At 46.6% G+C, this 25,563-nt stretch overlaps 1 protein-coding gene across 3 annotated transcripts in view; it reads right to left on the bottom strand.

The window, feature by feature from the left end:
* The window catches only part of ipo13b (importin 13b), a 27,997-nt gene extending 2,434 nt beyond the window's left edge, over positions 1-25,563 (bottom strand). For 2 of the 3 annotated variants that reach the window (XR_014124566.1, XM_081717730.1), the window contains exons 1-15: positions 25,050-25,563; positions 16,670-16,795; positions 15,699-16,309; positions 10,383-10,523; positions 9,726-9,867; positions 8,846-9,012; positions 8,178-8,298; positions 7,867-8,014; positions 7,508-7,689; positions 7,323-7,349; positions 6,095-6,229; positions 3,483-3,632; positions 3,029-3,109; positions 2,706-2,843; positions 2,070-2,166 (exon numbers count right to left, since the gene is read on the bottom strand). Coding sequence is in view for 2 of the 3 variants with exons in the window: in XM_081717730.1 (XP_081573856.1) it covers positions 2,070-2,166; positions 2,706-2,843; positions 3,029-3,109; positions 3,483-3,632; positions 6,095-6,229; positions 7,323-7,349; positions 7,508-7,689; positions 7,867-8,014; positions 8,178-8,298; positions 8,846-9,012; positions 9,726-9,867; positions 10,383-10,523; positions 15,699-16,309; positions 16,670-16,795; positions 25,050-25,121 (2,338 nt within the window). In the remaining variant the exon portion in view is untranslated. Of the gene's footprint in view, positions 1-942; positions 996-2,069; positions 2,167-2,705; positions 2,844-3,028; positions 3,110-3,482; positions 3,633-6,094; positions 6,230-7,322; positions 7,350-7,507; positions 7,690-7,866; positions 8,015-8,177; positions 8,299-8,845; positions 9,013-9,725; positions 9,868-10,382; positions 10,524-15,698; positions 16,310-16,669; positions 16,796-25,049 lie in introns of all 3 variants that reach the window. The other variant, XM_035524573.2, reaches the window with a different exon arrangement.

The following is a 25,563-nucleotide window of genomic DNA, read 5'->3' as shown; positions in this document are numbered from 1 at the left end:
GCATATTCATTAATTTTGTGGTGGTGGTGGTGTTTTGGGGCTGGCCTGACACTGGGAGGAGGGGCTTCAGGGACTCTAACCCTGATCAGGTCACTGTGACGGTTTTCTTTCCATTTTGACCCAAATTGTACATTTTATTATTCATTTTATTAACAAATAGTTCTAGCTGTTTTTAAATTTCTCTATTAATCATCGCTTTATAAAGAGAAATTTCTGTCTATACATTATATATAATATCTTTGCTGATATGTCAATAACAACAAAGCAAATAATACGAAATTATTATTAGCCTTATTCATTTCTGATTGGCTCAAAACCGCTTGAGCCCATCAACTAGGGGAAGGGCCAGAGCCATATATGCGAAAATACAAAATCGTCCTAAAAACAACCTGTACTTTTTGCATACAGACACAGCTTTCACTTGCCGTACATATACTGGCTCATCCAAAACGTGTATTAAAATAGTAATGCTACATTAGCCCTGATCATGTCTCTGATCCTTGCACTGAACCATACAGATGCTGAACTGATATTATTGTGCATTACTGATGTTTCCTAGTCACTCAGAAGACTACTGAGGAATAGATTTCAGCAGTAAAGCTAAGGTATGGGTTTAGAAATAGTTCTGAAAAGAACCCCAACTCACAGTTCACCCAGAATGTGCATATTGCTTGGGTGGCATCCATCCTCTGAAATGACCAATCACATTTCTGAGGGGCGGAAGCACACTTATTGGAACCAAGATTATTAGAGGGAACAACGTGCGAGTCATCCAATAGAGCCCCTCTGTCATTTTCACAGCCCAGCCAAAATGAGGGTCGCCACAGACCCTTAAAAAACAGACCAGAAAGAAAGGGAAAGGGAGAGAAAGAAAGGGATAGGAGAGAAAGAGAGAGAGAGACAGAAACCCAAAGTGAATGAAATAAGAAACCAAAAACACACCTGAGCTTGGAGTTGCATAAATGAATCAACAATATCAGGATGATCCCTGGGCCCTAAAATATAATAAAGATGTAACTTAAGAAATAATAAGAAGAATAATATATACAAACAGCAACTGAACAGATTGAACAGTCATGTGGAAAGAAAAGACAACAGAAAGGATCTCGTTGAAATAATTGCACGTGTGACAAAAAAGGGGGAGGGCGAGCATGGGAGGCTCTGAAGACGTCTCCAAAAAGCCAAACCAAAAAGAAAAAGGTCATGAGTCAGTTTGGAGAAAGGATAAAGAACAAACCGAAGGAGAAACCAACCAAAACCAGAACCAACAGAACAGAACCGAGGTGGGTTTGGAGTGGGAACCCAGGAGGCACCTGCTACTGTGACGTCTTGTCTTTTTTTTTTTTTTTTTGTCTTTCTCCCTCTCTTTGGTTTTGGATTCTCTCTTGGACACGTTTTTTTCAGGTCTTCTCTTAACCCAAATCACACACACATTTTCCCCCGCTGCCCTAGTGAGTGCTTGGTCATCACAGCCTCCCCAGGGAGTGGGGCAGTGGTTAGCCCCCAAAACTCCCCTCCCCTAGCTGTTCCCACACTCCAAACAAGACCCTCATCAGACCCCAAACCCAGAAACCCCTCCCACACAAACCCCCCCCCCCCAAAATGAAAGAAACAAAGAAGGGCCAAAGAGTCAAAGGAACAGAGGCCACGTCAGTTCCTCAGAGCCACAGTAAAGGGACCTGCTAGAGATAAGAGGGTTATCAGGCACAGAGAAACGCAATGTCTGTTAATAGGTGAACACAGTGGTGAAAAGAAAGTGGAGCACAACACAACACGGGACAGAGGACAAGCAAAGGGGAGACAGGAGGAGCAGTGGACGATGACCAGCCATATCTGGAACACAGCATGACAAACAAGCGCGCGCCCGCGTGCGTGCGTGTGTGTGTGTGTGTGTGGGTACGAGGTGTTGATGATTCAGAGCTGTTTATTGTCTCTTTCACCATACTTGGATTACAGTAAAAACATGTTTGCTTCCCTTGGCAATGCTGCAGCCTAAAGTAAAAACGTGCTGCACCTCTGCGCAGTTCGGCTTCGTGGAAACATGACGGGCGCTCTTTGGTGGTGCGTACCTTGCTGGAAGATGGTGAGTGTGACGGAGGTGACCAGCTCAAACAGGGCTTTAATCGGGGGGAAGTGGTCTGTCTCACTGGCAAATATATGCATCATCTGAAGACATAATGAATAAGAGACAAACGGAATATATATATATATATATATATATATATATATATATATATATATATATATATATATATATATAGAGCACCTGAACACCCCCCCACACATACACACAGCCCCTCACCCATACCCAAGAACTGTTGTTTTAAAGCTCTTTTCTGTAACAGCATTAATTACTAAATGACTATTTTGAAAAGCACTGTGAGCTCTGATGTATTAAGGGAGGCAGGTATGGCGAGAACCTCTGAGAGGGCAGTGGACTCAGGAAATGTCACAGACGTAAAGGACAATCACTGCATGTAGCAGCAGCCTGCTGGATGTAAAAAGTAAAAAAAGACCACTACCTGACCGCTTACAGCATCTAACCACCACGCCAAAGACATGGGAGTAAAATCCCATTACATTTTACTAAAGCAGCAGTAATTAAGAGGCATGCCATGTTTTGCGAGCTGGCTGTCATTTCTGCACCGATCAGTGCAAGTGAGCGCGCTGCAACAGTAATCCATGGGACCAGAGCACGTTCACACCTGGCGTGTTAGGTCCAGCGCGGAGGCCTGGGGTATAGTGCTGTACATCTGTCCCAACATCTCACTCAGCTGGGACACCATCGGCGCGAAGTCATGAAGGAGAGTCTTTACTGACTTCTCAAAGATAGCACACACAGCCTACGGGGGAGGAAGAGAGAAAGGGAGAGAAAGCCTAACAATTGCAGTTGTTACATTTTCATTAATGCAAGATAAACTGCATCACCTGTAATTGGCATAAAATGAGTAGGAGAGATGACGAAAAGGCAAATCAGTTCGTGAGAAATCTAGACATGGCCAAATGAAGGAGAAAGTTCAGATCTTACCTCCACAACCTGGGAGTCATTCAGCCATTTACTGAGAACAGTCTGAATGAGGGCAAAGACCTGCTGTAACACCACCACCACCTAACACACACACACACACACACACACACACACACACACACACACACACACACACACACACACACACACACACAGAGATGACTCAGTAGTGATTTATTTCATAGTATTAACTAAATGTTTTAGGACACATCTTACACCCACAGAAATACTCATACCACCATGTAGCCACTCACAGCATGTAATACTGCACAGCAGACAGCCTGCCCTGTCTCTTTTGCAGGGTTAACAGTCGCATTCGTTCTTGAAACGATAACGGCGGTACAGTTAAAACCATCCACCCCACATCATGCACATACAGAGACGTTCTAACATTTTCAGACTTCAGGCATAACGCAGCTTACAGTCTCGCGACCAGACAGAAGACAGCACTCACTGGGTTGGGGCCAGTCTGGGGCGGGGTTGATTTGATGGGCGGCGCACTGTCCCCAGACTCCTCCTCCTGCTTGGTGATGTCGAGAGTGGTGAAGAGGTTTGAGAGCAAGCCCAGAATGTGGATGATGGCCAGTTTGTTAGAGGGGTTGGGCTGCAGAGACAGAGAGCAAATAAGAACGTTCCTGTTGATTTAAGCAAAGTTATTTTTAAGTGAACGGTGCTAATCAAAAGCATTCAGAGTTTACAGAGCCAAACGAGATAATGGCAGAGGACAAATTAATGGTCAGCTGTCCTGCCATTTAAAACGATAGCAAATTATAGTGTTTGTGGAAACGTTTAAACAAACCCTTAATTATACCCCAGAGAGATAAGATAAGACGAAACAGACAGAGAGCGTGACAGTGAGGGAGCGTGCAAAGCAATTAAAGAGTCCTTAAACAACCATCGGGTTCTAATCACTGCTATTAGTGCCACGGCAACAGACACGTGATTGGTGGAAGAGGAGATGGCGTCATGAAAGGGTTCCCCTACCCAACATCAATCAAAACCCCAGTATCAGCGCAAACAGCCTCCAAGCAGTCAGGCGAGGACGGCCTCCCCGGTTAGTTGGGGGGGGGGGGGGGGGGTATAGGCTCACTTTTATTATATCATAAAATATTCTATTACATAATTATATACACTACAGCTTCAATCTATATTATATTATAGTATAGCAATATAGTAAATTCTATAGTAACATGATACCAAAACAAAGAAAAAAATGGTCAATGTTAAAACACAAGCTCTTTTTTCTAATGCAAAAGCTATATTACATTTGTCTGCATTTATTTAATTGCAGGTACTTTAGAAATCTATAAATAACATGATTCAACTGGCATTTACATACATCCATTGATCAGTCACTGTTCTTGTTCAAGGCCACTATGATTTCATCATCTAATGATGTTCCAGACATTCATGCAGCTCCTAAAAATAGCTTCACCATGCTACTACTCTTGCATGCACCACTAGGGGTCAGTGTTTGCCAAAGCTTAAGGGGGGGGGGGGGGGGAGACCAGGAGCCTGCTCCCTGAGTCTGATGCAATGCCTTCTTCTGAAAGGCCCATCATGAGAGGAAATCTGCACTTGCATGAGTGAGAGACCGCATTAGAGTGAGTGAGAGTGTGTGTGTAAGCGAGAGAGAGAGAGAATATGTGAGCAGGAGATAAAACGCTTCATAGGTTCTGACATTTCTTGAACCGGTGATTCATAAATAGATAGAATAAAAGTGGAAAGCCTTTAATGACTAATCTCGGTGGTCTGTTGACTGTCCAGCCTGCACTGGGAGCAAGAGGCTGAGCATGTCTGACATTTACAGAAAAATGTTCCCAGGCTGAATGTGTGTGTGTGCGCGCGTGCAACTCTCTCTGTGTGTGTGTGTGTGTGTGTGTGTGTGTGTGTGTGTGTGTGTGTGTGTGTGTGCGCCTTGGAGGTGTGCACGTGTGTGTTTGTAGAGGAGTTTATCCTGTCCATGTCTCATTCTCTCTTAGGGAATTCATCCATGTTCAAGAACCGATAAACAACCAGCATGGTTTTATTTGTGTAGCCTGTGCAGGGACTAATCTGTCTGCGTGGGTTATTCTGGGCTGGTGTGAGTGCATTCTACACCCTACTATGACTGCCCAAGAAACATAGTACACACTTGCAGTGACATCTGAAGACAGGAGTGGCTACCATTCATAAATAAACCCCCAGCACAGGAACCTAGCCTAGTCAGCTAGAATCTGTCCGACATGGATAATGTGCTGCAACGTTATACAGAGCTGAAATATATCTTACGTCACATTAAGGTGCCCAAATTGGATCCAAAAATATAAGTAAAGACAATGATGAGAAAATGATATTGGTACTGCCTCGAATGGCTCATCTCAATAACACAGGGCAGAGGGCCTGAACTTATTACAGTTCGGAGTGTGTGTGCGCGCGTGTATGTTAGTTTCATTAGTCTAGGCTGGGCCTATGGCATGGTTTCCGGAGTTCACTGAAATGCCAATCTGGCCCCACTGAGAACTGTTCCAGGACAGCATTCAGAGCGCACACACAGAGTCTGTTCATATGGAACACGGCCAAGATGAGAGTCAGATAAACAACATACACCCGCAGTCTTTACTAGTCTGGCAGGAGATGACAACAAGCAAAGCCCCAATAACCTTCAAGCAGCTCTTTGATGTCACCTGTCGGAACAGAGAAGTTTGTCTAAACTGTAAATTAAGTTTATAGTGAGGTCTAAAACAATTAGTCAACAGAGATCCACAAATCTGACCTGAAATCAGAAAAGGAACTGATGAACTCAGTTCAAGTCTGTATACAATGATACTAGAATAAATCAGCCCTAAAACCTAATGGTGGGGTTTCCTAAAGATCGTATTTCAGAGGTCAATGGTGAGATGCCAGTTAGAAGTTACACATTGTGAATATTATGAAATGAATATTAATAAATGAATATTACGAACAGGTTTACAGGTTTCGTGTGACTGTTTACGGAAGTCCGGCCACACTAGCTAAGTGGGGTCGGCTTGGGGGCGCCACCCCGGGGGGACTTGGTGTGTCGCGGCCGGGGGGTCAGGGTCTTACCGTCTCGTCAGCCAGTTTCTCCAACTGCTGTATGTAGGGCGTGATGAGAGAGTGCAGGTTGCGCAGAATGTCCTCCACTGGCAGCGCAGATAGCAGAAAGCCCAGTGCCTGCATCAGCCACATACACTGACTCGTCTAGGGGCGGGGATAAGTGAGTGAGAGCGAGTGAGAGAGAGAGAGAGAGCGCGCGAGTGAGAGAGAGAGAGAGAGAAAGCGCGCGAGTGAGAGAGAGAGAGAGAGAGAGAGAGAGAGAGAGAGAGAGAGATTTCCTATAGTCAACCTATGCCTTAGTAAAATGCCTTATAATTAAAATTATGCATGTTATGTTTACTGAGAAGGTGTTTTTTAAATACCAGAGTAGACTTTAAATATCGCATTTATTTTTGGAACCGTTTACAAGGTTTTTTAGGGCGTTCACACTTATCCTGCATACTGGAATCCGCACCCAGTCTGGGCTTGTTTGAGGGAGGTTTATCACTCATTATCGACCCGAACCGTGGACTGACTGCGATCCTCTACATCACTTTTCTGCTCTTAGATTGGTAAAATGGCATGAAGAAGCTTCATCTGTTTGCATTTTTTAAATTATTTTACTTGGATAGAAACACCCAGGCGGAGACGAGCAGCGCTTTTGGCACGTATAGAATTTCAGGAACACCTGCAGAGAAGGAGCCTTTCTCGTATGAGAAGATTTTTGTTGCGTTGCACATGTATAGATTTTCTTTTTCCTGTAAAAATATATTTACAGTGCTGTGCAAAAAATTTTAGGTGAGAAAAAATGGATTTAAAAAGCTTATCTGGATAGTGAGCATTTGTTTACTCAGAAAATACATGAAACTCGAAAAGGGAACGAGCATGATAGGCAGCCACATTACAAAACGAACCAATCACGCAGCCCCATATGCAGGGCTGGGAGCAGATAGCTTCCACACCCGCTGCGGAGCACACCAGAGCTCACCACAAGCGAACCCCAGACTACCACTTTCAGTCAGACCAGAGATCGGTGTTCCGGACCGCTCCTGGGCTCGGAAACAGTCTTCACACTCAACCAAACGTATAGAACTCGCAGCGCGAGCAGGTGTGAGTGCAGGAAAAAAAAGCTCCAGTGTGAAAATTGCCAGTGGAACATGAGATGCATGGCCATCCTGTAAATATCCCCATTTTGGAGAAGGACTGAATATTATTGATTGCGTCTCTCGGGACTTGTGAAAGGCAGGAAGAGACTGACCTTGTGGATTTGCTTAATGAGTACTTCCTGCAGCAAAGAGGAGAGAGGAGGGGAGGGGAGGGGAGGGGAGGAGAGAAGAGGAGGGATGTTAGCCCACAGTGTGTATGAGGAATCACGTGACTCACGAGGAGAGCAGCGCGTCACTACATGAGGCACCCTGGCAAGAGGAGAGGCGCACAGGTCACCTGGGACACGGCAACGATGTTGGTGGCATAGGGGGGCAGGTCGTATTTGCACTCCCGGCAGATCTTCTTCAGGGTAGAGACGCTGGACACAGAGAGGTCGGGATTGCCCAGCGCCTGCAGAACCAGCGGCAACACGCTGCTCAACATGACTGGGTGATCAGCTAACCACTCAGCCAGCGCGCCTACGGAGGGGTGGGGGGGAGAGAGGAAGGGAGGAAAGAAAGAGAGGGGGAGAAAACTATAAAACAAAAGGTTAAAAAGACAAATTAAATGCAATGAGGCAACATGACTCACTGAGTTGTCAGACTTGCACAATGGACAATGTTTGCACCTTAAAACTCTCAAACATGCAGACGAACCTATAGTGAACATGACGGTGTCTGCAAGCTGAACGTTGTTGATGTTGATCCGTGGAATGAGGCCTATCAGGCCAGGAATGACATCAGAGTAGTTAACATCTATCGTCTCCGCTATAGACTGGAAACCATAAAGCAGAGCCTCTGTGTGCTGGGGTAAACAAACAAACAAACAAAAACATGATTAAACACAAACAGGCCGTAAACATGGATGCGTCATTAAGTAAATAAATAAAATTAAGAATGCAACCAAATGTTAATCAAGAAGACAAGAAAGCATGTTCTTTGGCTTTAGTGAATGTGTGTTTTCTGACCTGCCAGGACGTTGGTTGTTCTGCATTGGTAAGCAGTCTGCCTAGCTTGTCATACAAGTTACTAAGCAACTCTGCGCCCAGCATTTCATAGACGTACATCAGCGTGTCCGATATGTCCACCCTAAAACAGAGAGTGAAAGTTACCCAAATAATAGTTCTCCGTCTCACCCTCTCAAACAGATTCAGATTTGGAAGGCAGAATTGGCTAGACAGCATCTGTCACCATCTCTTGTGTGCCTCAAAAAAATTCTGCAAAAAAACTGCCAAGTGAAATAAGTATCATCATATTTTCACAACAGTCTAAGGCGGACACTTTCAGTGGAAACTGACAGCACACGCGCACACACGTAGAGGGGTAGCCACGTTTTCTCTATGCATCTCTTCCCCCCATCTCTCTCTCACACACAGAAATAAAAAGACTCAAACACACAAAGGTTTTATAAAGGTGTGCAAAGTGTGTGTGCGTGCGTATGTATATGAGTGTGTGTGTGTGTGTGTGTAATAAATATATATATATATATATATATATATATATATATATATATATATATATATATATATATATTTATTTTTTATTTTCTTCTGTTTCCCCATCCTTTCTAAAAATTACACCCATGATGTATACAGAATGAGGAATGGAAATTGTGCTGCCACACGGCTGTACCCACCTGTAGATCCTGAATTGCTCCTTCTCATCGGAGGTCCAGGAGGCGTATTCCTCATCCGTGGGGAACTGGGCTTTGTGGAGCAGCACATCCACCAGCTGGAAGTAGACAGGCCGGTACACCTGCAGGTAGACCGTCTGCTTCTCCGCCTCAAACGACATGATGTCGTCCTGCCGTGAACACACCCGTACGTGCACAAAGGGTTAACAAAGCTGCCCGCACGGCGCGCCGAGAAAAACCAGCGAACGAACCATCGGCGGCGGAAACGCTAGTGTTCTCAGAGGCCCGAGCGCAGGCGGGAGGGAGAGGAGGGGAGGACTCTGGAGCTTTGGCGAGATGAAAAGGGATAAAGACTGAGGGTAAGACGGTCGGGGACCAACACTCACACAAACGTGCACACACGGCTACGGATGCAAAGCGCCTGCTGTATAAAACACACCAGCATACAGGAGCAGCGGGGATGGAGTGTTCTGGAGTGATCAGAGCTGCAGTTCAAGGACAGGCGTCTTTATTATCCTCATGATAAAGGTCAAGCTATTTATATACATCATACGCACGCACACAGACACAGACACGGGTCATATACATAATTTCAGCAACTGAAGTAAAGCCTGTACACTTTGGGGTGGGGAAAACTATGGCATAATAAATTTTATGTGCATAAGCGCAGCACAAAGCACTCAAAATTTAAGGTGGACTGAACAACTAACTGGGGCAGTTTATTATTAGTCTTGACAGCATACAGATAAAGCTTTGGTTTGATGGTGATCTGAAGGCACATCAAATCTGCAGAGCTTGCATACACAGTTTTGGGGGTGAACTCAAAGCTGTTCCCAGTGAAGGAGGCTGGCGGAAAGCCGCCAGGTGGCCAGGTACGACGTACCTGTAGGGTGTACCAGAACGTGAGCGTGAGGGAGCTCGTGGTCTCGTTGACGGGGTAGTGGCCAGGGATACCCGTGCAGAACATGATCATGTTGACCAGGGCCAGGAAACTCTGCCAGTGCTCCACCTGCTCCAGCAGGGACCTGTGGAACAAGGAACACAAGTATGTGCGTCACAACACTCCCACAACCCTCAAATGATCAGAAATAATAACCACCAAAATGACTCACTCAGAGGTACAACAGATTTTTTATTTATTGCTATTAGGCTTGTGTGTGTGTGTGTGTGTGTGTGTGTGTGTGTGTGTGTGTGTGTCTGTCTTTATTTATTTATTGACAGATTTTTAACATGCCAGTCAAGCCCCTAAAAGTGGGGTTGACTGCACAGGTTGTGCGAGCGTGACGGCACAGACATGGATGAGTGGTAGAGGTTTAACATGAGCGCAGGGACATAACGTTACCGTAGTCCCAGCAGGGCTGCACATGGCTCGCCCTGGTCACTGAGACCAGCGGCTGCTCTAGCCAAGAGAGTGTCACACGCAGTTACTGGACCATGTGCCTGCACACAGGGACGTGCAGCAAGGGAGGTCTGTGTTGAAACGCAAGCCGCCTTCCGGTCATGCCTGCAGCAATCCGTCGGCGTGCCGAGTTCTACGTACCTGGAATGGTTCTCTCCCAGGGAGACGGCGATTCGGCAGATGCCGTGTGACGTCTCCATGTCTCCGTTTTGCACAGCCTCTCGTAACTGCTCCTGCAGCTGCAGAACCTGTGGCACCAGCTTCAGCAGAGTGCTCACGTACCTGGAATACAAACAGCAGAAAACACTCCTACCTGTTTCTTATATAGAACTCAAATGTATTAGACAGCAATACAGACAATAATCCACAATAACTAGCAGGAGAAGAAATGCTGCATCTTGCTCACAGTCCCTCTTAGGAGTGCTTCAAGGCTCAGCATTGGGACGAAATTAAACTGCTCGGTCCCAAAACTGTTCTAATCTATATTGTTAACAAATATCAAGGAGTCAAACAAGACACCAAGAGTTAATTTGTTGATGTATTCCATAATTTTCTCTTCAAAGCACACTGACATCTTTTCCAAAAGGATGCAAAAAACAAAACAAACAAACAAAAAAAAACAAAAAAACAACCAGCCTGCCAGCCTATATTTTCATTCACAGCACCTTTCACTCTAACACATCCCCAATCTCTTTTCATATACTTCAGTCACTATAACCGGTACCCAATTTTCCCAACTCAACTCCCTGCAATTACTTTTTTTGCTGACTCCCTGCAGACTCCGGACTCGGCTTTTCTGGAGCAGTCTGTGATCTGCCTCTCCGCCGGCTCCTGCTGCACCCTTGAACACGCGTGTTCCTCTGCTGTTCCAGTCTCCCTTTATAGCAGGGATATGTTAACTTGGTGCAGACTAAGGGTAACATCAGGAGCTCCACAGACGTGGCTCCCGTGACGACAACTTTCAAAGGCTGCACCAGTGGATTCTGCTTCCTCTGCTCAGAGAACCTTTGCCGTGGCAGTGCATTTACTTGGAGACCTGCTAGCACAAATACCTGGGTATTCATCCTCTATCTTCACCTGAGCTGTCCTGAGATAAACTCGCTGAGATTAATTTTAATGAATGAAAGGAGACTCATGACAAGCTGCTTTTCAAACTGCCACTGCTGCTCTTGGAACACACAATCTTGTTTAATTTTCATCCTCAAATCATCCATGACCACGGTCTGATGGTGTAAACCGTGTTTTCTGCTTGTTTGCCCTTGATCTGTTTTTTTTTGTTTTTTTTGGGGGGGGGGGGGGTGTCACATTAGCATCAGAATATAAAAATGCAGCAACATTCGTCTATCTGTGTGGGCACATAAACGAAGGGTAACACTTCATCGCAGAATCATCGTAGAATGATATTACAACCCACAGATGAGGCCGAGGGCCGGAAGGATGGTGATGGTTTTCATCTCCTCTGTCTGAATGCTCTTCAGAAGGGACGCAGGGAGAGATTGGGCTTGTAAGAGGCAGGGAAAGAGGAGGTTGGTGAATTATAGAGGAGGCGAGGCCATTGTTCATTTGGGAAAATCCTCTCGCCCCTCCTCTTCTGGGGGTTAAGTAGCTCGACTGGTGGCTTAGCATCTTTAAGGCCATTGGACAGCAGAGAGAACCACTTGGCAGGCAGAAAGGAACAACATGCATTAAAAGTAACTAGTGTTACTGCCAATAATTACCTTGACATGGAATAACAAATGTTTCTTAAAACTTTTAATAATGAAACAATCCCAGGAAAATCAGTGCAGAATTCTGACTTTTTTTTGGTAGTAAAACGACACCATATTCATTTTCCTGGAGGAGTGTTATCGTGCTCAGGGAAAAGTAAGAATGCTATTAGGGTGACCTCTCCTTTGTTCGAATTTCTTTCACTTTTCCGTCACACCTGAAGGCTGAGATAACATAACTAATGTTCTGACTTAAGTCTAAAAGCATATGGCTGCCATTTCGATACTGGTGCCCAATCTCAGAAGAATGAGACAAGCTGTTTGGGTGCTCAGGGTTTGTAAAATGTTCCATCAACAATAAGAAAGTGGTTGTTGTCTTGTTGTCCAAGGATTGATAAGTGGAGTTGGACCTTTAGGGATCTGAGTGGATCGTTGTCTGCTGGTGGTCTCTGTGCTGTCTCTGGCCAGCTCCTGCTCTCTCAGAGACGCTTGTGTGAGAAAGAGATTTGGCACAAACTGGGTTCCTTGCAGCGACCTCGCAGACATCCTGCTGTCTGCTCACACATGCTCAGCATCTCTCACTCCAGCATGCGCCCTCTCTCTCTCTCTCTCTCTCCTCCCTCCCTTTCTCTCTCTCTCTCTCTCTCTCTCCCCCACGCTCCCTCCCTTCTCCCCCAAAACCCTGCAATTATGCTCAGCCGCCAGGAGACACATGAAATGAGTTGCCTGGCAACAAGATGCACTCGGTCCAATAGCATCCTCCCAAGTCACTTGATTGTAATGTGTTTAAACAGTGAGCGAGATGGTAGCAAGGGACGGGTGGTTGGGGTGGCGGGGGGGGGGATGAGAGAAGTGAGCAAAGGAGAGTGGAGACGGGTGGGGCTGTATGGGAGGGAATGGTGCAGAACTGACAAGTCTGGCCTTTACATGGCCTTTAAAAATCCAATTAACAACCTTTTAGCAACAGAAAAAATATGCTGCATTTGGTGACTAAAAAAAAAAGAAAAAAAAAAAAGAAAAAAAAAGATAGCAGGCCCACACTGAGCCCGAGTCCAGCCCTGCAGCACTGTGTGTCCCATCTGCTGCTGCAGAACACTCTGTGTGTGTTTGTTTATTCCAGTACCCCAATGGGATTAAAAGCAAGTGCCCTGGTCACCGTCTCTCCGGTGAGGAAAGACACTGCAGGTTTGGTGGTACAAAATGACAGGTATCATTCTAATGCTGTATTTACTACTCCTCATCTACTACTTCCTTTTCTCTGTATGACACACACACACACACACACACACACACACACACACACACACACACACACACACACACACACACACACACACACACACACACACACACACACACACACACGTCTAACCGAGTGCTGTGCATAACTTTTTTTTTTTTTTTCCAAACAATCAAAAACAGTAACAGGAATAGTACAGACAGCAAGTAAAGAAAAAGATTCAAGTGTACATGAACGAGTGTGTTTCGACTCATGCAAACATCAACTAATGCCAGCTTCACTGAAATACAGTAAAAGGCATATAAACTGAGTGGGGACAGGGGTTACTACTACAAACAATCCAGAGCGTCCTTTCAGTGGCCGTGACATATGGCCCATCTCTCTAAAGGTGAAAAGCCAGACACGACCCTCAGCACTGAAACGGCGTGTCTGCTGTGCGTCTGCACTCACCTACTGCTGCTCCTCAGTACCGGCAAAATATGGCCAGCAATACTGTTTTGCCCCATTTTGTAAATAAGGACAACTATATGAAAGGCTACAAGGGCACACCGGGTTCGTCGGCGACAATAACGATGCGACCACCCCGGGACCAGAGCAACGGCATATTCTATATTTTCTGGGGTTTTTTTTAAAAACTGGGGCGAGCCTAAAAGTTCAACATATCCATGAAAAAACAGAGAGACAAAGAACTATGATGAATTTAAACTGTGTGAATGCTGCACTGTGCTGTTCATTCACCTTCATTTATTGTAATCTGCATCTTTTCTTTGACAGCCGCTCTCAGGTTGCTTGCAGCCGTTTGTGTTCCTACCGGGGTGTACACGAGTGTGAGGGAGAGGTACATCATGCTTGTTTGCTCTTGGACAAAGCTAAAATAAAGGCCGCGTCTAGAAGTCAGCCTCTCCACCACGTCCTTCCGTTCTCTGCATCCCTATCGTTCTCGGGCGGGGTTGGGGGGGGTGGTGCTTACCACATCCCAACCAACCGGCACGCAAGACATCAGTGCCTGGCTCTATCTCCATGGCAACGCCAGCCAGCCTTGAAATGAGCCCCTATCACCCCCCTTTCCCCGGCTCCTCAGGGCTGTTCTCGCCTGGTCCCTCGGTGTCTTCCCCTCGTCCTCTGGTGGGTCTCTCCTTCCTGTCTTCTTTGTTTGCTCCGTTTCTCCTCCAGGTCCATCCAACCGTTCGCTCATGCATACACTCGCATACGCGCACACACACGCTCTCAGGAACATGCTCACAGGCTCCACTGATGTCCTACGCTTGCCCATCCACTAATCATGTACATAAGTGTCTTTTTAGGCACACCCAGAGGTCACATGCAGCTTTCTTTCAATGCAGTTTTCACATATGTGAAAATGTATGTGAACGCACACTCGTGCGGACACACACACACACACACACACACACACACACTCTTTCACACAAGCCCTCCATATTTCCGATCACTTCCTGAGTGTCCTTCTCTCCTTCCCTCAATGACGCCATTCTGTCTTCACCATCACAAAATGACTGAACCTAAAGCACCGTACAGCGGCACGCCCGCATGTGGGTGAGAGAGTGTGTGGGCCAGATTGTGTGTGTGCACGCATGTGTGTGTGGGTGAGAGAGCGTGTGGGTGAGACAGCGTGTGGGCGAACGCGTGCGTGTGCACGCGCACACATACGTTTGGGCAAGTGTGTGTATGTGTGGGCAAGAGTGTGCGTGTACATGCATGTGTGTAGGTGGGAGTGTGCGCGCGCACATAAGTGGATCCTTCACATGCTGACACGCACATGCCGGACCATCTCTGATGTCCGCAGTGTCAGTATCATCAGTAGTGTCAGGGGTGTCCCTGGTGTCGGAGGGGTGCATCTCTCGCCTGTTACGTGTGTACAGTGACCAGCTCAAGAACAACAGTGAAGGCTCCAAACACTCCACCCACATCGACGGCATGGAAACAACTCTCAGCTCTCACTTACCAGTCCTACACCCCGTTCCAAGTACATAAAACAACTCACTAACAAGAGTCGGACGATATGGCAAAAAACAATCTGATAATATGATACTTGACAAATAACATTTTTATGGTGCGCGATGTGAGATTTTGTTTGCTAATAAATTAGACGCTAGGACAGCAGTAACCGCGCTGAAAAAAGTAACGTTTTTTTAATCAATTCAGCATTCCTGAAAATAAACTGCTTAAGAAGAAGAAGAAACTGGTAAAAACAAAAACTCCCTATAAAACGAACCTGCCATTTTAATCTGATGGCGTGACACCAATGCTCGTGCTTGCCATTTGCTCCGTAAGTGTCCCTGAAATATTAACACCTCCCTCCCAGATACTGAGAGCTGCACACTGTGACAATTTCTCCCATTAACGATAACATTGCTACATCTGGCTCCCTCTGAAAATTACTGGAATAAACTCCTCCAGATTCCTGTAAGTAGTGTACACCTGCTGGATGGAGCGAGCAGGAAGAACGACAACACGGGACTCCGGTTCTCGGGAAGGGCGTGCATGCCTCACCTCTGCGAGTCGGGCTGCGAGATGGCGTTAACGATGGCCTCCACCGCGGTGTCGAAGAGCTCGGGGTCTGCGAGTGCGGCGAAGCCGGCCTCCAGCAGGCCCTCGCTCTCGCTGAGCGGAACGTCCAGCAGCACCCAGCTGGACAGGCACTTGAGTGCGCGGGCCTTGACAGGCGCCGGCGACTCAGGCTGGCGCAGCAGCTGTTGCAGCAGCGGGCACACAGCGGCCCACTCCCGCCCCAGCGCGCCCCGCACCTGACCCTTGCGGTACTGGGGCAGGCGGCTGGTCTGGAACTCCTCGGGCAGCACGGTGAGCAGCTCCAGCAGGGCCAGGCAGCGGGCGCGGCCGTCGGCGGCGCCCCCTTCCTCCTGGAAGGCTCGCACCATCTCCCCCACGGCCCCCGGCCACGCTTCGGGCATCATGTTGAGGGCGAGCGAGGCCAGCGCCACACACAGGCGCGTCAGCACGATCTTGGAGCCCGAGGCGAACAGTGCAATCTGCGAGAAGAGCTGCGTCTTCAGCGTGCCGTACTGCTCGGCGGGGATGTCGCCCCAGTAACGGGAGATCTTGGTATGGAGGGCGCTGGCGCCGAAGTACTGGATCTCTGGGACCTGAGGAAAGACACTTAGGACATTAAACAGAGCTGCCACGATATGAAATTGCTGACTTCTTGTCCAGTAAACACAGCCAAATGAATCGTACAGAGATGGCCTATTTTTACTTATTCGGGGGGGGGGGGCTCTACTTGGAGGCAGTGACCTGACCTTATATGCGCTGGGTTTCTACTCATTTCTGTTTTAAAAAGAGTCAACAGGATAAGGGACCACTACAGACAAACAATATGACTTATTATCAGATTAATAATTCCAGAATATTATCACTTCAATCTGTAGACTGAGATAAGGAGGCACAGACAGGGGCTGAGCGAAACCGAGCAGGGTGTTGGGGACCAGCAGCAGGTGCGTCCTCACCTTGTCCGGGCGGAGCAGAGCCCAGCAGAACTGCCAGGCCTGCGCCGAGATCTGAGCCTGCATCAGCCACTTCTGTGCCAGGTTCTTATTCTCAATGTTCGGGTCATAGTACAGCTGGTGCAGGGCCTGGGAGAGAAACAGACAGACAGGGGAGACAAAACGGAGAGAGATGGGCCCACTTCTGTGAGTACAGGCACAGCCAAGAGGACACAGCAAACTCCAGTTAGTGAGCAGGTAAACAAACATTAACTAAGCCTGACCGACACAATTACTGCCCGTCATAAGGGTCCCCAGCAGCTGCAAATCAGGTCTTATTTAAGGACAGTCACAGTGCGTGGACAGCTGGACCAGCCTCACGTGCAGGACGGCGGGTATTACACTACTAGTTTTCCTTTTCGTCATTTCTGACGGGACAGCGGTAAGAGATGAGCTGGCTGTGCGCTATATTTGACACGGGCAGGGACGCGTGTCTCCCAGAGACTAGAAGAGTGGAGACCCAGAGGGAGACGAGATAAGGAGGAGGTTAGGGGGCAAGCCAAAGTGTGAATGCTAGCGGGCAGAGAGTGAACGCTAGAGGGTGGAGAGAGAGGGTGGGGCCAAAGGCAACCAATCCACAGGGGATACTGAGTGACCAGAAGTATAGAGATCTGGAAGGACAGAGGAACAGGAGGGAAAGGAACGGGTGGAAGGAGGGAGAGATGAAAGAGAATCTCTCACAGGAGCAGAAAAAAGAAAAGAAACTTGCCAAGATGAGTTCAGCTACACCGTACTCTGGAGCCTCGCTCACCGGCCAGTTTAGTAGGTACACCCATCTCCCATATGTGCAGTTACAGACTGTAGGAGCTGTGTTGCTATGAGCAACATGCCAGCCATCTCTGGTCAGTTTCTGACCCCGGCACTACCAGCCTGCTGTGCAGGAGTGCGTTTGGGTGGCGGAGCAATCTCAGCACGGCAGCGGCACGCTGGTATGTGTCTGTCAGGCACAAGCCACGTTTCCGGGGGCAGTGACACGAGCCGAGAGCAGCCGAAACCCAAGAATAAGCAGCGCACGGCAGTAACCACTGATGAAGGCCAACCCAAATGCAGTATGGGAATAGAGCAGCCAGAGATGACGGGCCAGTGGCATGTTAGAAAGGTGTTTCTAAAGGAGGCTTGAGTATATACCATGAACAGGCTTTTCTACAAATCAAACAAGCGCCTTAAATATTGGGAATATTTTGTAGTTTTCGAGAGTATGGTTTTCAATTTTAGCACCTAATTGCACATTTGGTTTGGCGGGTATATAGGAAGCTTCAGGAAGCGTTGGGTACGAGGGTGTGTATGCATGCAAATTTATGTGCGTGTGTATTTTAAGACCCATGGCCAAGAAAGAACAAAAACTCCAGGGGAGCTAATAAAGACAATTACTAAGGGAGTGATGCAAAAAGGAAAACGACGCGAACAGGCATGCGTGCATGCGCACGCATGTGTACCCATATGTCTTTTTCAACATTAAGGGTTAACGTTGTTGCATCTTTAATATCGTCGCCTAGGTCACCTTGCATCTTATGAATTAGTGCTACGCGCAGACCATCCACTCTGCGTGTCTTTTACAACACTCAGCTACTAAAAACAAATCGAGGGTTACCGTGGCAACCGTCGATTCTAGTCCAGCTCCTCCTCATTGGGCATCCGCACCGGTCAGCGTCGGTCCAGAGCGACTGTGATCCGTCACTGTTGCCGTGGCCACGACGCAGGCCCGGCTGGGCGATGACTCACCGCGCGGCGCTCCCGCGGTCATTAATCTTGGCAGCCCCCCACAGGCTGCATAGGCGGTGGGCCCATTAAGTGGGTTACGCCGCCACCACAGTCACTCTCTCCTGCTTCCGTCCGGATCACGCCGCACTCTTTCGTCTGCCCGCTAAATCCGGCTGCGCCATTCTGGGATGCCAAGAGCTTGAAGGCGAAGTTTTTCTGACTTAAAAAGAGGCTGTGATCATGAGGCTTGGCAAAACGAATTCAGATGTGAATTCTGTTATGCCGGTCATGTCATGACCATGTCTTTACTGCCCTAATCTTAAATAACCCCTGCTTCCAAAGAATTCTCATCACAGGGCACATCTTTTGGAATATGCATGAATTTCCAGTGTGAATTATTTTGGCATTTATTAATAAATAGATGTTCAGACTGGACACAACTATATGGTAAGATAGAAACCTTTCATAGCATAACTCCGATCATTTGATCATTAAACAATTTTATCATTACAAAAGGGCAAAGAAAACAAACTTCACTTATTAATGAAAATCACCAAAAAGCAGTTGGCTTTGTAGAGATTGTCTCATATTGTTGCAGACACTGAAATATTTAAAGTCCACAGCTGAGCTCAGTCAGTCCTTTTTCACCAACGTGAAAGAGGTTCCATTCCAGTTCGGGCGCCTAATTTTGAACCGGTCGATGTTCTCCCACCAAAAATATACAGGTCCCGGAACCCAAACATTCCTTTCCCAGCTGGAACCGTGATGAACCATAATGGGAGGGTGACTGCATTATCCATTAGCCTACATGTAGTGTTCTTATATTTCCATGATTATGTGAATTTTAATATAGTTCAATTAATTACATTAACATCGTTTAACTTATTTTTGTAACTTATTTAATATTTCCTTTGTTTCTTTTTTCTTTCAGTTGGAGATTTCCACTTGTTCCTCTCTTTCCTGCACGTTCTTCACCCGTAACAAATAATAATTTACTCTCATCGCCGATTGTTGACCTACACTTGCTTTTTGGATTAAAAAAAACAAACAAACAATCATTTATAACAACAGCACAAACACTCAGAGGCAAATGTGTGTTCAGCCACGTCGTTACTACTGTTTACTTCTGTCGTGTAACACACTGTGTGGATGACGCATCCTTAGTTCCAATAAAAACTGGTGCATACCTGGGCCAGTTTTATAAACAGCACCAAAGTTCTAAGAACCTGAACAGGACCAGTTCAAGAACCAGAGATATTTTGGTTGAAAAGGGCTGTGCGATCATCTGGAGGGTTGACAGCATCAACACCTCATACCTTGCTTTTTACCCAGTGCTGTTTCTCTCATTCAAACTATTTCGCAAGGCAGTTGTCACATGACAACTCAGCATCCTAATACAATGAGATAAAAAAAAAGGCTAGTTGAATACCCAACTAGTTAACCAGCAAAAGGTAGCACCTCCTGCACGTCCAAGAATGGGTCACCTGACAAGCCCTAAGATGCAGTCAGTCAGTTTGAACCACCTGCTGTAGTCTGGCAGCAATCTGAACCTGCTGTAGTAATTTCTCAGCCCACAGAGGTGTCACATCGATCTGTGATGAGCATAGTTTCTAGAGCAGACAGTTGTTATATACGTAGTTGTTGGTAACATAACCCAAAGCAGGGCTCACATTTAACCTCCCACTGCACTGGAAGCTTCATCCAATTGTTCAACCGCAAGTCTGTCCTGTTATGAAGAGCAAGAGGGGATCAAATGAGAAGCAGTGCATCTTGTTTGCAGAAGTATCTTACCATTATGTGAAGACACAAAGCAATGCAATCTTATTTCTACAAAGCAGTATCTGATCAGGTTATACCATATTCAATATGTAATACTGATCCATAATCAAAGCTCAAAATTGAGTGATGATGGTCAGTCAGTGTGCATGCCAATGAAGTGATTATATATATAATAGAGAGAAAAACTGAGTGAGTGAATATTAATGATCAACAGCAACTGGTGGTCCAGGGGTTTCCATATCTTCCCGAAACAGAGATTTTGGATGTCAAATAAAGAGAGGGGGAGAGTAAGCAAGAGAGTAAAAAAAAACAAACCTCAGGTTGCTATTGACAACCAATTCCCAGTACACAGTGTGCAGGATATAATTAGTGAAGCTTATGCCAAACTGATGCAGAAAACACACCACCCTTCATACGCATCCTAAACACCGTCAACAGAAAAGGCCAAGACAGCACGCTGGTCTCCAGTAATTATTACAGTTCTGCCATTTCGCCACAAGGCTCCTGATAAATCTCCACTGCCACTGTTTGACAGTAATAGCATACACGCAGGACTTGGAGATCTTTTTTACACAGTACAGGCAGTGCGTGGTTTAAGAGACCTCAATGAAATGAAATAAAAAAAACACAACAGATCTATGAGCCTGCAGAGGCAGGAAAAGGCCCAGGGCACCCGGAGCCGAGGCCATTCACGAGCTCTCCGCCCCCTCTGCTGCACACGGACAATTCTTTTATCATTCACATAAAGCACCATGAAAAACACAATAAACTATTTCCCAAAATCACAAGCTGTGAGCTAAAAATAGCAAATCAATGCCTCATACGATATACGCTGCTACGATGCAACGTGATGTGAAGCTGGGCAGCCAGCCCTGCGCCCTGACCAGGGGGACTAGTGCGGTTGACGTGTGTTTCAAAATGAAAGCTTCGTTTAATTTTAGCACTCAGATCTCCACATCTCAACAAGCATGGTACATAGAATGGAAAAGCAAGTTTGGTTATTTACAGATGAGCTTAGCAGACCACAGGGTGGAGGAGATTTGTACAGCCTATTGCACAGTGCAGTCGAGCTTGTTCAACACCAAAACCAGACTCAAAAAACGGGATTAAATCAATACCCGATACGGGTGTTAACACAACACCCTTTCTGTGAGGCTGAGTTAAGTTCAGGCTGAGAATCATTCTGGCACAACTCCATAGCACTACAACTAAACAACTCCACTGGCCAGATGCTTTGATCTGAATTCCGTGCAGTGCGGCTCGCTCTCCGAATCGACAGCCGCAAAGATTTATGTCTGCATGCGACCCTGCACCGCCAGCCTCGCAGACGGAGTGTCATGTCTCTTAAACAATGCACAATTACACAATGGGAGCTCCTGGGTCACAGAGACACAGCACAACAGTCCCACACAAAGGTCACTGTGAGAATCGGAGAAGAGAGGGGCACAGCTACAGAGAACGCGAGGTAGGAGAAAGAGAATGAGAGAGAACGAAGACAAGGAAGCAGCAACAATGCGATTTCTGTACTGGGTCATGTGAAATCAAGAGACAGCAAAAAGATAGCAGGCATTCCTTTATGAGTCAGGAAATTGCCGCTCGGCTGCGTAATGGCTAGGGCATTTGTAGCCCTGTATGCCTGGCAGGTGGCTAAAATATTCACAGTGATTTGGAACAGACCTCAGCCAGTGGAAGAGGAAGGACACACAGGCCACTAGTGCTTGGTAGTAAAATCTGAATAGAACTATGAATCAGCAAAAAAATGGAGCCACATAGGTCAAGGACCTCAAACAGAAAATCAGCAAGCCATGAAAGACAAGGAGCAACAGGCTGAGAAGCCAATAACAAATAAAAATCATTCTTTATTTCTGTTGGCAGAGGTATTGCTCTTTTGTCAAAAGAATCACTCTGGTATTTCCCATTTAGGTTTGGTTTATTATACCACCTTTAGGAAAACTGTTTAATTGAAGTCAATACTACAGGTGATGCATTTGTAGGGGTGAGACTGAACACATGTGTGAACATGTGTTTCAAGGCTTTCTGGAGTCATGGTCATATCTGATATCTGCTGACATGTAGAGAATTCAGAGTTCAACCACAAAAGATCAATTAACTGGAACGCTTTGTGCCGAGACGAGCTTCCAGCAGTATTAGTAGACTGAGTACAAAGTGACGTGCCGCAGATTCAAGTCCCACTCACGGCACTCCGTCACTATACTTGCCAATACAAGACACTGTTTCCATGGGAAACGGACAAAGACGGACAAAGACCCTCCGTCTGGAGCTCAGACGTTCCCGCCGCTGTCCAAGCATCCTCGCCTCGCTCTCTTCTTCCCGTTTCACAGGAGCCGGACTAGCGCTCTAACTATCGGGTGTGAAAAGCCATTAGCCACGCATGGGTGTCCAGGCCAAGCCCCTCTTCCTTTTTCCATTCATGAAATTATGACTTGTACCATCCATAAGTGCCCCACCTACATCTTATGTCAAACATATTGTCTCTATCTTTCACTCTCTCTCATGATCTGTAGTTCCAGATGAGCTGTTCTATGGCAACACCTTGGCCCAACCCCCCTCCTTTGTGCTGCATCTCTGTGTTCGCCCCAGAGTCGAAGACTGCACCTGGCAACAGCCAGACGCAACCTGCGACAGGAGACACGCACACACTCCCCTTCTCACACACACACAGCGCTCACACCACTCACAGCACACGCAACACACACAGTGGGTGGGCTCAAACTCCCATGCAGACAGACAATACAGATCATGACTCGAGAAATTCATAGTAAAACTATATCCTGCATCTGCGCATCGATAAGCCAATGACTTCAGAGAAAGCAGAGTTGGGGTACTCGGTGACGGACATCTCATCCGGCTCAACGCCACCATTCCTGGCTAGACGCAGTCTAACAATAAGGAGGGAGGCGCGAGGGGGCGGGGGTAGGGCTGAGTCGAGGAGGGTACAAATGGCGAGAAGGAGCAAAGCAGAGAGTTGCAAGCAGAAGACGCGAGAGCTCAATTGTCAGACAGACTCCACTAGGTGAGGTGCACAAGAGAGGGCCAGTGAGAGCACAGAGAAAAGGAGAAGTGACAGCAGAAGTTCAAAACGTTTTAGAGAGAAATGAGTGTCTGTGTCCAGCGCTGTCTGCGCTCCAGAAACAGAGGATGCAGTCTTTGACGCGCTGTTCACTAAAACCACCCTTGCCATCATTCACACCTCGGGATCTACAGCACAGCCTCATCAGACAAAATAAAACGTCATCTTGTGACTCATCTGCTATATACAAAATCCCTCACCAGATGTGAAGAAATAAATAACAAAGCACAGAACAACTGGAGTACATCCTATGCTGTGGTCATAATTTAACCATTAACACTAGATTACAGATTCTGACAGTCACTGGTCTGAACTGTGTCGCATGGCATTGAAGTCAAAGCACATGTCAGTATCCAGTCTATAGTTAACAGCAGCTGCCCAGGAAAGACATGTGATTCCATCTGTAAGAACAGGGAGGACAAATCATAGGCTGTATATAAAAAAAGCCATTTAACATTTTATAGGCTGTTAGACAGACATAGTAAAAGAAAATCTGAATTGGCTCCACAGTGGAACTGAGAAAAGAATGCAGCTCTGATACCCAGAGGCACCTTATAGGTGTATGATTACAGCCCAGAGCTCTACAGTTTGTGTTAGGCAGCCTCCAGTTTAGTAGTCAGTTTTGGACCACAGGCCCTCTGTAGGCTGGATGGTTTTGGTGGCAGACTCACTCGTAACCCAGCAGTGACACCAACATGTGCCAAAGCTTCGGCAACACCCAAACCAGCACATCGTCCACTACCACACCACTACTACGTCTGGGCTGGGAATCAGTCGTCACCCAAATGTCCTGCCAGTTGTGGCTCTTTAAAACACACACACACCGGCAGTAAATTGGGTAAAGGAGTTAACTGTGCGTGGCCACAGACAACCTACAGTCTGCAACTGTAAACAAACACGAATATAAGACAAGTGCACCTGAAGAAAAGTGGTGCAGGTGTAAGGAAGGTGTTTCCAATAGAGACAAGTGACTGGCAATACAAACCTGACTGGAGACAGAACATCTTCATTCATGAGATCTTGGAAACAAAAATGGAAGTGCTGAAGACAGTGTGTTCAGCCATGTGTGAAATTAGTCATCTGCAATTTTGCAGTAAAGGAAAGAAAAACATTTTTTTTAATCCAAACAGTGTTTTATTCCCGAAAGGGGGGACGCAAGCTCCGTGTGAAGCTGAAGGCTCACACACCATGCGCTTATCCCCTATATTAGTACACTGTCAGATCTGGAGATCAGCATTACATCGCACCGTGTGGCATTAAGACACCAAGATCCACTGCGTCTTACACTGCCTTCGTAGCTGTCAACGTCCGTATGCTTAATCTGATTGATTCAAAGTGGGCAGAAAACATCGATAATGCCATTCGACGGTCGTACATACACTCACGTAGTCCAACAAATCAATAGTATTAACGGGATTTAATAATTGAAACGGCCGGCCACGAAAAAAACAAAAATTCACCAAAATTAATAAACCAGTTTAAGACTGTAAACACAAAAACTGTATTTGTACATTTCAAGCTATTCTAGCATTTCGTTTTATAGGATTGACAACGTGGGTTTAAACCACAGCATCTGAGCAACACTGTTAAGAACAGCCAACATCGACACGAAGAGACAAGCGATGTTCGGCGACGATGCGGTGAGAAACTCTGCTCCACCAGCACAAAGCTGGAGTGATCACCTGAATCTCATTCACGATTGCTGTCCAAGCACCGCCCGACTGCCCCTCGGCAGCCCTAGCTATGAGCGTAAACGTGGGGTTTTGCCCTTACCTTCTCCACGTTTTCCACGGTGAAGTCCACCGCATCCGCCGTGCTCGCTGCTACCCGACCCAGCGTCTCCATGGTCTCCGTCAGCGCCGAGGGGCGAGGATGATAGACGTTCAAGATCGCTTTACTGCCACCTAACCGTATATATCGACCCCACGAAGACTAAATTTCAAACACGGCTCGTCCTGTTTTTTTTTCCTCCTTTTATTTCCCTGCAAAACCCCGACTTGAGAAACACGAGCCAACTACTGATAATCCACGATGTGTCTTAGCTAGCTAGCTAATAGCCAACAAGCTAGCATTACTTTGCTAGAAACCCAATCATGTTTGGCTGCTTTTCTCTACCCTAACCGTCCTACATCTGGTTTACACCTCTGCATAAGATCAACGGTAACTGTACACATTATAAAACCGGCGATTCCCACAGAAATCGTTAAATTAAACCATCTACAGTCTACCTAAAACGCATCTGTCCAGCCTCTCAGCCGTCACTGCTCCGCTCCCTCAGCGCCTCGCA

Source organism: Electrophorus electricus, chromosome 7, assembly GCF_041902795.1.
Source record: "Electrophorus electricus isolate QZ-2024a chromosome 7, ASM4190279v1, whole genome shotgun sequence".
NCBI classification, from domain to species: domain Eukaryota; kingdom Metazoa; phylum Chordata; class Actinopteri; order Gymnotiformes; family Gymnotidae; genus Electrophorus; species Electrophorus electricus.
Note: the sequence above shows the minus strand (reverse complement) of the source record. Positions and strands in the feature narration are given on the sequence as shown.